The 10,792-nt window shown below is 49.1% G+C and overlaps 2 protein-coding genes across 7 annotated transcripts in view; both read left to right on the top strand.

The window, feature by feature from the left end:
• The window catches only part of atp11c (ATPase phospholipid transporting 11C), a 68,910-nt gene extending 62,024 nt beyond the window's left edge, over positions 1-6,886 (top strand). For 2 of the 6 annotated variants that reach the window (XM_061233746.1, XM_061233744.1), the window contains exons 29-31: positions 1-26; positions 1,772-1,809; positions 2,187-6,886. The exon at positions 1-26 is cut by the window's left edge. In XM_061233746.1, the coding sequence (XP_061089730.1) occupies positions 1-22 (22 nt within the window). In that variant the 3' untranslated portion in view covers positions 23-26; positions 1,772-1,809; positions 2,187-6,886. The remainder of the gene's footprint in view (positions 27-1,771; positions 1,810-2,186) is intronic. The other 4 variants (XM_061233745.1, XM_061233743.1, XM_061233748.1 and 1 more) reach the window with 3 other exon arrangements.
• Positions 6,887-8,292: 1,406 nt separating this feature from the next.
• The window catches only part of mcf2a (MCF.2 cell line derived transforming sequence a), a 32,366-nt gene continuing 29,866 nt past the window's right edge, over positions 8,293-10,792 (top strand). Inside the window, exon 1 of the mRNA XM_061234931.1 lies at positions 8,293-8,402. Within this exon, the coding sequence (XP_061090915.1) occupies positions 8,345-8,402 (58 nt within the window). The 5' untranslated portion in view covers positions 8,293-8,344. The remainder of the gene's footprint in view (positions 8,403-10,792) is intronic.

Raw genomic sequence — 10,792 nt, 5'->3', positions numbered from 1 at the left:
CGAGTCCAATACTGTCAATTAAACAGGTACCGGACCACGCCCCCTCCCGCCCAGCTGTCTGTGAGGCCTGGGGCCTCCCACCAATCAGAATGTCTGAAAGCAACTGTCCCACCCACTCTGCACCTGTAGCGCCACAAACTACTCTCTCGCTTTCCATGACCAGAACACCTCACTGAAACAGTGCCCCCTAGTGGAGGTGAGAGACACAGCATGGAGCTCCTGACCTGGTGATGGACACGCCCCGCCCAGCCTAGCCCACTGAAAGGCCCACTCAGTAACCTCCACAGAACGTTCTGGTGCTTTTCTGTCATGGAAATGATGTCGATGGCAATAAAGAGGATTATGGTACTCGTAGTTTTGAACATCATGCACTGGAGTCACTCTGTGATACTGAGCCTTTGTTACTGTTGTAGTTCGCACAAGACTACTTTGGCAATGTAGTTAGGCACACTTTATTTTGGCAAAAAGTTAGGGAACTATTCTTTCGATAGCATGCCTGACCAGGTACTGCTGACTTTCCATCGTGACCCTGAGTGGCCTTTTTGCTCCTTGCTTTTTAAGCCTGTTAGCATTATATTAGCAACCAAAATTACAGCGTGGGCCTTTAAGTGTTGCCAAGAAGCAGTTTTCCTTTTGCGGATAACAGAAGTTTCTTTTCATATTGATAGTCCGCTGTGACAAACACAACAGCAGAGCGCTTGAGGGAATCTCTTTGCTGTAAGATAAGTCTTTCAGCACAGTCATGGCTTTTGAGTAGACACTTCATTCAAATGAATCTGGAGCAAAATATAAATCCATACAGCAGGTGGCAGTATTAGCTTTGTGAAGTTATTTTTGGTCCTGCTACACTGACAGACTTTGATTTAGATTTCCGATGACATTTTGTTTGTGTAGCGCTTCACAGTCACAGTCAGTTTGTACGGAAGGGAAGTAGACTGGGAAATAGCTCAGAGCCCTAAGCCCCCCAAACAGCACATGAGGTAAAGGACTCCCTTCTGGAGCGGAAAACCCTCAAACAGTGTTCATCAAAGTATAGGAAACCGAGGCTTCAGAAACTCCATTCAATCTACCGCGCAGTCCTCCTCCCCCCCCCGTTGTAGATGCCAGTCGCAGTGAGTTTAAGTTTTCATAAACCATAAAATAACGATTACGTGTGATGAATTTGGGCTGAAGAGTAGAAGGACACCAGCAGACGTGCGCAGTGAAAACGGCTTCCTCGCTGTCTCCCTCTGTTACACAGAGCCCCTCCAAGACCCTGCATGCTTTCACATGTGATTTCCTGTGGCCTGTCACTCTTTTTAAATCAACAAAATGGCTCCCGGAGAGCTGCTGTGGGATTCTTCTGTGTCAGCTGGTCGTGTGTGTGTGTGGGTATGAGTGTGTGCGAGAGTGTAATTGTGTTTGATATTCCCGAATCATTCCCGGTGCAATACTTCCCTTTCCCAGATTTTGCGTCGTTGTGGTAGTTGTGGTGTTTTGTAGGGTCTGTCGTTTGGTGTTCTTCTCGGTTGCCAGTGTTGCGCCTCCCGCCTCCCCCCCCACCCGGTGTGGGCCCTTGCTTGCTGCATGCCCCCGTGTGTCCGTGCCTGATGTGGAATGCTGTTGCTAAGCGCTTGTACTGACCGCCGCTCGAACGTACGGGACTCCGGGAATGCGGACGGGGGTTGCGATTTCTTATCTCTGAGAAAGGCAGAAAATGGCTGACTCCAGGCATGAAGCACAGCTGGCTAGTCAAATTTATTATCGTTAAACTTTTTTTTGTTTCCTCTAGCCGTCAGAAGATCCCCTCCTACCTGTAGACATTTAAAGGTAAAACATCAGAGGTTAACATCTTGTGTTGATATTTTAATGGTTTTACTCCTGGCCTCATTTCAGACTGATAAAACATTATGTGTTGAAGTGAGAAATTAAATGAAATTATGCTGATCGCGAAAAAAAAAAAAAAAAGAAATTAAAAAAAAGAATGAAAGAAAAATCACTTTTTTTCTTCTTTTTTTTGTCTTACTGTGATTGGGGAGAAATTAGGGTGTTGGTGCATATATTTTCTGCCTGTTTCAGAACGTGGGATTTTCTTGCATTATCTGGATATGTGGTGCATTACGCTCTCCTGTCCTTCTCTGTCGGGGGGGTAGGGGGCGCCGTTGAGGCCTGCTTGGCTGCTTGATGTGCATCTGTCTCTCCCACAGATCGCTGATGTCACACCGCTGTCGTACAAGAACTTGAACGAGCGGGGATGAAGGGGCGGGAGTGACGACTGGGAGGACCCCTGGTCAAAGGACCCGAGCTGTCTCTTCTGCGCCGGCTGTCTGGGCTGCTGCCTGATTAAAAAAATAAAAATAAAAAAGAGACTAAAAATGAAAAAGAGCAGCACTCAGCCCGGCGTGTGAACCCGCGCGCTCCCGAGAGGGGCTCATCACCGTCCTGCATGCCTCTGGCCCCTCGTCCAATCAGCATGCACTGCATATACTGCTCAGACTCGCTCTCCCCGCGGGGTCGACGGCTTTCCGGATTGTTCTCCGGCTTTCTCTTTTCCGTCAGCGCGGTGGAGGTCGACGGCCCACCCCGCCCCTCCTCATCAGCAGCTGCGGGTGACCTCACACGCAGCCCCTTCCCCGCAATCCCACAATGCCCCGCCCGCATGGACGGACACGCCCGCAACGGCCACGTGCCACGGTCGCCGTGGGAACGATCCGGTGGGGAGGGGGGGAGAAAGACCTTTTGTCCGTACTAACTTTTTAAACATTTTGTTACAGTGTCATGCAGACTTGGGTCCACTTGTATTGGAAATACTTTAACCATTCAGCTGCCACTAAAATCGCTAGGCGCACCTGCAGGTTGCTGAGAACCTTCAGAGAACCTTAAGCTAACCAAAATGTGCATCACATGAATGAAGAACCTTTTTTTTTTTCTTTTTTTCTTTTAGTCTTTTCCGTAATCTGCAGGAATTTTACTGGTGTCTCAAATGATTAAAATAAGTATTTCAAATAATTATTTGACCCAGGTCTAATTTCATGTCTTTGAAACAATCAGCCGGATTTATATGGCAAATATTTTCATTATTGAAATGTTAAAGTGGGCCATGGACTTGAATTCCTGTCCACAAGATTCAAATTTACTTTATCATTCTTTGTCATAGTCGAACCACAAGAACGTAAAGAGTTGTGAGCTGTACTACACAGAACTGGGAGATGACCATAGATAGTGTGCTGAGCAGGCTTTGTTCCTGCCGTCAGACCGTGTGGAATTCTGGGATATCGGGGGAGGATATGTGCTTGAGAGATCAGGGCCTGGACGGTGCATACCCTTGCTTCTCTCACTGAAAAAGGTGTGTGGATGTTGATACGTGGAAGGTATCTGGAGGAAATTGTGCCTCCCTTTGAAGGCTTTAAAACTGTCTGCATTTGGGGGCTTACGGTCTTGCCATCTCCCAGTCTCTGTAGTCAACCAGGGAAGATGTAGAGTTGTTGTTTCTAAATTTCTCTGAAGGTAAATGACTTGCATGTATGTGTACGTATGTGCTGGATGCCAAAAACTATTTTTTGGGCGGTGTGTTGGGAGTGGGGGGTATATGGCGGCTGAACTTCAAAGACTGCCCCATGGGAGCTGTATAGCTGTGTTCTTGGGGTTTCTGCAGGACCAGAATCACACTCACCTTTCACATAGGAGCTGTGCTGTGAATGTGCCATTCCTTGTGTATTTGTGTTTTTGTTTGAATACTTCTGCATTGTGTCCATTTTTCCTTCATTTCCTACAAGCCTGTGGTCCGTCTGTCTGTCTTTGAGCAGACGTGTAATCTTGCAGGTTGACACACGCACACGCGTGTGCGTACACGCGACATGCTTGGGCTTCAGAACATGGGGAAGGTGGTTAGCACGCTCATATTTTGCAGGCCCCTGTCTGAGGTAACTGTGCCGACCACACCGTCTGCCTGTCGGGGTGTGTGTTCCACTGTGCACTGGAGGACTGCCCTCCCTCCGATATGCCCCCAGGGCTGCTTTGCACTTCCATGCCTTCGGCGAAAAGCCCCTGCACTGGGGTGGGTTTGCCTTTAATGCCCTCTGACGTGCATAATTGCCCTCAGTGATCACTTTATTAGGTAGACCTGTACACCAGCTCATCAATGCAAATATCCAGTCGGCCTATCGTGTGGCAGCGACTTCATGCGTAGGAGCATGCACGTGGTCAAGAAGTTCAGTTGTTGGTCAGACCAAACGTCAGAAAGGTGAAGAGATATGATCCAGGCCAGTTTGTCTGTGGAAAGATCGTTGGTGGTTTGAATATCTCAGAAACTGCTGGTCTCCTGGGACATCAGTCTGGAATTTACTGATAATGGTGCGAAAACAAAGGAGCATCCAGTGAGCAGCAGTTCTGTGGGCCCAAACGCCTTGTTAATGAGAAAGGCCAGAGGGGAATGGCCAAACTGGTTCAAGCTGACAGGAAAGTGATAGTACAGGGGTCATTGTGGTCTGAAGACTGCTGGTCTTCCACCCTCCCTTTACCTGGGCGTCAGGTGTGACCACCCTCCCTTTACCTGGGAGTCAGGTGTGTTCACCCTCCCTTTACCTGGGAGTCAGGTGTGTTCACCCTCCCTTTACCTGGGAGTCAGGTGTGACCACCCTCCCTTTACCTGGGAGTCAGGTGTGACCACCCTCCCTTTACCTGGGAGTCAGGTGTGACCACCCTCCCTTTACCTGGGAGTCAGGTGTGACCACCCTCCCTTTACCTGGGAGTCAGGTGTGACCACCCTCCCTTTACCTGGGAGTCAGGTGTGAAGGCAGTCTGGCCAATCGGTAGCACTAATTGTTCAGCTAATTACCTGGGAGAAAAGAAAACCAGGGCTGGATTTGGATTTGAGGCCCAGATTTGATGACGGCTGTGATAACTCAAATAACCACACATTACAGCAGTGGTATGCAGAAGAGCATCTCTGAACACACAACACATTGAACCTTGAAGTGGATGGGCTAATGCAGCAGAAATAAATTAAAATTAATAAATTAAATTTAAAAAGTCTAAATGCCTAATAAAGTGGTCACTGAGTATAGTTTTTCATACATTCCATTTATACATCGCCATGACTTTAATCACTTTTTGAAATACTACAGATTTTTTTGTTTATCTGATTCTATATGATATATTTATTGTAATGTGTGATTTTACTTGCGAAATGTTATTTTTATTACCATGATTGTTTTGTTTTAAATGAATGGGGAAGGCCGATCCGATGGCGCCGGTCGTTCGAGGAAACCCTCTGAGCTGCCGTCCTTGAGCCGCAGTCCGTAGAGGTCTGGCTCCCCTGCTCCACTACAGCACTGATCCCAGACCAGTGACAAAGCCGAGAGGAGTCTTCGCCACACATCAGACTCGCTGCGAATCACTGATCTGGGGGTCAGTGTCGAAGGAGAGGCTGCTACTAAACTGCATTCAAACCTGGAATAGGCTGCCATTTTCTTTTTTTTTAATATATGTATACAATTCTGTGACGTGCCATACTGGGTCTTGCGGTTAAGTGTCTGAAGAGTTTAGCCAAATTTGTTTTTAACTTTATGAGGCCCAAGCCTCCACCAAATTAAGAACTTTGCCAATGGAAAAATTGGAAGGAGTCTTAAGATATCATAATGTACCTTTTATGTATTTCTTTTAACAGGAATGCAGGAATACAATTTGTGCAATGTCTCTGTATTGAATTGCCTTTATGGTGCATTTGTGCGATTAGACACCGTGTAAGATGGAGCCTTTTTGGACCTTTTGTGACTGCTTTAAAATGGCTGGGCTGCGATTACCAGCAATGTCACGTTTTGAGTCGCCTTGTTCACACATTTCTTGTTTGCTTATGATCGGTTCACCTTTGTTTTTCTCCGATTAAGAGCAGAATATTGAGTTGTGATTTATTTGTGTTTGAAATGAGAAGTGGGAAGCCTCATAGAGGCGGTGTATGACACAACTGGAGTCTATTCCATATTCATTGAGGAAATAAATTTTGGGGTTCTTAAATGTACGCGAGTTGAACATTTTCTGAATTCACTGAACTGAAATGGAATCGACTGCAAGCCTTTTAGAAAGACTCCATTTTGAATGCGGTTTCGGGGGCAGCCTTGTCCCGATTCGGGCCCCCTCCAAAGCGAATGTCTCCACCTCTCCCGTGGGCGGTGCCATGAGATCAGAACATATATCCACAACCAAAAACATCTTTCCATTTGTTTTTCTTTTAGTCTATTTACCTGCTAAAGAATTGGCTCCAGGTGTTGCTTTGGGGTTTGGCGAGTCAGTAGTGTCAGAAGTGTGCCCCTGTAAATGTTTCCTTTATGTTTACAAGCTTCGTCCAATCAGAGACTGCCGTCCCTGTGCTTGGGCCAATGGCGGCCGCGTCGCTGGGCTGAAACGGGGTCATGTGACCTGGTTTTCAGGCGGTCGAATGCAGGGATGGGAGCTGCCTGTGATTATGAAAATACAAACAAACCTTTAATCGACATCTGAGATGCTGTCTTCACGGCTTGTATTTCTCAGATTCTCATGTTTGCCTGACTTATAAAAAGAAAAAAAAATGAAAAAGATGTGATAATATTGTTCACGTGTGATAACATTTTCTAATGCAATGTTTTTCCAGAAATCTTTTCTAAAAAAAATAAATAAATAAGTGAAGAAAAAAAGGAAAACGTCCCAAAAATCGGAAGTGAAAAAGTCTCTGCTCTGAACAGGGAGATGCTGGGCATTCCTGAGTGCAGTGCCGTGCTCTGAAGACCGCCACAAGGTGGCGCTGCGGTCACGGAGGCCCCCTCAGTACACTCCCGCAGCCTCAGAACTCTAAACCTCCTCTCTGAATGTACCTCTATGCCCAATCAATCAGAAAAAACCTTTCTGTAATAAAAACAAAACCGTGAAATTATGCCCTGTCTGTGATTTCTGTCCTGATGTCCTTATTTCTGTGTGTGTGTGTGTGTGTGTCTGTAAGCCTGTCTGTGCATGTTGAAGTGATGAATATGATTACTTGGTCGCATGACCTCCTGCTGTGCTGTTGGCCAGACTTTGGCTGTTACAGTCTTTGCATAACTGCATAGGCAGAGCCAGCTAGCCTTACAACGTGTCAGAGGGGGAAGCGAGGCTGTGTCTTCAGTTCTTTCCCTGAAAACTGCTTGTGCCTACGTGTTTATTTGCGTATCACCACTGCTGTGCGTGTGTGTGTGTGTGTTTGTGTGTGAGAGGGTGATTGGTGTGTGCGTGTGTGTGTGAGGGTTATTGGTGTGTGTCTATGTATGGGAGGGTGATTGGTGTGCGTGTGTATATATATATTAGAGGGTGTTTGGTGTGTGTATGTATGAGAGGGTGCTTGATGTGTGTGTGTATGTATGGGAGGGTGGTTGGTGTGTGTGTGTGTATGGGAGGGTGATTGGTGTGTGTGTGTGTGTGTGTGAGAGAGGGTGATTGGTGTGTGTGTGTGTGTGTGTGTATGGGAGGGTGATTGTTGTGTGTGTGTGTGTGTGTATGGGAGGGTGATTGTTGTGTGTGTGTGTGTGTGTATGGGAGGGTGATTGGTGTGTGTGTGTATAAGAGTGCATGCAGTAAGGGCAGCGGTGAGAATAGTGCTTAGTTCACAGTTGTTGCGGTGTGCTCTAGTCATGTCTGAGGCAGCCGTGTCAGTTTGAGCGCACGCGGAGTTCACGCGGCGTTACCGTGCCGACCGCTGGAGCAGCCTGGGCGACAGGCAGCCCAGCGACGAGGGCGGGGCCTGCAAAGTGAGCCGGGAGAGAGGGAGTTGGCAGCGTGTCAGGAGGCTGATCCTCCCCCCTCTCTCTCTCTCTCTCTCCCTCTCTCTCTCCCTGCACAGAGCGCAGTACTGACGCACTGCCTCAGCCAGAGGAGAGAGAGAGAGAGGGAGAGAGGGAGGATGGAGGGGACCCTGCTCTGGTTTAAGAGTTTAGGCCGCCTGTTCCAGCCCTGCGTTAGCGCCGGCATCCTGACACGGGACGGGGTCTGCCCGGCGCGCCCCTCCGTCTGCGTGTGAGGGGGAAAGTCCAGTCCAGCCCCCGCCGGGTGTTTTTGGCCCACTGCGCCTCTCTCTGCTCTGCGGATCGGGGTGGCCGGTGTGTGTTTTTGGATGCTCTGCCAGGGGCTGAAGGTGACTCTGTTGTAGAGGCCGGGGGGGGCGGGGAGGGGGGGAGCGGCAGCGCAGGCTGGTTTCCGGAGCCGCGAGGTGCAGTGCGAACTTTCCTCCCCTCCGCCGAGGTCCCGCTGGAGGATGTGAGGGCCCCGCAGGCCCCTGATGAGCGCGGGGCCCCCGGCTCGGCCGCAGGACGTGGGCTCGGCCCCGCCGGGCGGAGACGACACGCAGCCGTCCCACAGAGAGATGGAGAGCTACTACAGCCTGCTGCAGGCTGGCTCTCAGCTGGAGAGCACTCTACAGAGTGAGTACTGTGTGTACCTGTGTGAGCACACGCATACATACACACACACACACACACACACACACACACACACTCATACTGCTGCAGGCTGGCTCTCAGCTGGAGAGCACTCTACAGAGTGAGTACTGTGTGTACCTGTGTGAGCACATACACATACATACACACACTCACACACACACACACACACACACTCATACTGCTGCAGGCTGGCTCTCAGCTGGAGAGCACTCTACAGAGTGAGTACTGACTGTGTACCTGTGTGAGCACATACACACACACACACACACACACACACACTCTCATACTGCTGCAGGCTGGCTCTCAGCTGGAGAGCACTCTACAGAGTGAGTACTGACTGTGTACCTGTGTGAGCACATACACACACATACATAGAGACCCCAATCATCTGCTGATATACACAGACACACACACGCATACACATGCGCACACACACTCACACACTCAAACACATACACATACACACACACACACACACACGCGCACCAGTCATCTCCTCGTATACACAGACATACGCATTGATCTCCCTCATATATGTACTATATACACACACATTTCAAACTTTCACTCACTCACACACACACTCACACACACGCACCCACAACCTGATCTGCCTCTCCCTGTCGGCATATCTGACTTCCTCTCACACACACACACACACACCCATCTCAATCTTTCACGCTCACAAACGTATACACAAATCTCTCTTTCTCTCCCACACTCACACATACGGATAAACACAGACCTTTGCACTCAAAGCTCACTCGAGACATCGCTAACCCCACGTGCCCACAGCTACAGTAACACGCACAAGCTGGGCAGATCAGTCCTGCTCTGTGTTTTAGGACAGCTCAATGCTGTGACACTGCTATGGCATGTTTACGCGACCTGCGCTTTGGCTGTGTGGCTAAAAGTTATTTCTACTGTCCAAGTAAGAATATACAGCTGCTTAGCATAACATCAGTTTTCAGGAATGTGTCTAACATTAACTGTTAACACTGTTTGGACAGGGAAGGTATATCAGTATAAGTCAACAGTGCCATCTCCCCCTCCCTCTCCCCTCCCGTGTGTGTTTTTTACACTTGTGTCAATACTGCTCTGCCAGCCAAAGCTTGTGTCAGCCATTCGGACGGGACTTCTGTCGAGTAAATTCTGCTCTGTACCCGACCGGCAGACGTGTTATTTGTCAGACGGGACGGGGCTTGTTTTGAGGTGGCTGTGCACCCTCGCCCCTCCGGTTGCCTAAACCCGCTCCGTACCGCAATGCCAGGGAATTGCGGCAGGTTTTGAAAAGCTTGACGGGGCACTTTTGGTGGTGGCTCCTGTTGTTGTTGATGACTGAACCGACCGATCGGCCACCTCTGTCCTTAAATGGCTGCCCCTGTTTGTCTCTTTGTTTATAAAAAGGTAACAAGGACACTGGAGAAACGGCCGCGCTCTGTTCTATTTTTACCCGCTGCCGCTGTGTGTGTGTGTGTGTGTGTGTGTGCGTGTGTGTGTGAGTGTGTGAGTGTGTGAGTGTGTGAGTGTGTGAGTGTGTGAGTGTGTGTGAGTGTGTGAGTGTGTGTCTGTGTGTGAGTGTGTGTGTCTGTGTGTGTCTGTGTGTGTGTGTATGTGTGTGTGTGTGTGTGTGTGTGTGTGTGTGTGTGTGTGTGTGTGTGTGTGTGTGCGTTCAGGGTAAAGAAATGTAACGTGATCCAGTCGCTCTTCCTGGGCCCGGCCCACATTGAGCTGGCCCTGGGGGGCGGGGGAGGGGCAGGGGGGGTGAGGGAGGGGGGGTTGTGATCTAATGTTATCCACTATGCACGAATGTGTCCAACCCTCTCCAAACACGTCCAGCACAGCCTAGATAACTGTCGTTGTGTCTGCCAGCACACTGGAGTCACTAAAGTCAGTTTGAAAAGGCAAGCCCCTATTCAGACAGGCCCGAGGCTTTTTTGATTGGTTGAACTTTGACCTTCGACCTTCTCCGTCCTCATGACCCCTGTGAGGTCAGGTTCTTTGCTTCCTCCAGCTTGCGCTCACTCGTGGGTTCCTGTCTCTGGTACTTTGCTCTTGTGCTTTTGATACAATCCAAATCTCACTGAAATAGTGTGCCGGCATTGGCCCTGAACTGAAGCAAACAAGAGTCTCTTTTTCTCCTCCGTACGTGGGCAGAGGTGGCATCCTTTAGTGGATTCACATTTCGTGAGCTGGGCCAAAGGCGCATCATTTGACTGGTAGACTGATGCAAATCTGACGCAAATGAGAGGCTCTTGTGGTGGAGGGTAATGTGCCTGTGATCGACACAGACTAAGCCAGGTGAATAGTTTAGGAAAGATGAGAGTGTATGTGCCCTTTGTAGTGTGGCTCATATGACCTGCCATCAGGCA

Source organism: Conger conger, chromosome 3 (genome assembly GCF_963514075.1).
Source record: "Conger conger chromosome 3, fConCon1.1, whole genome shotgun sequence".
NCBI lineage: Eukaryota > Metazoa > Chordata > Actinopteri > Anguilliformes > Congridae > Conger > Conger conger.
Note: the sequence above shows the minus strand (reverse complement) of the source record. Positions and strands in the feature narration are given on the sequence as shown.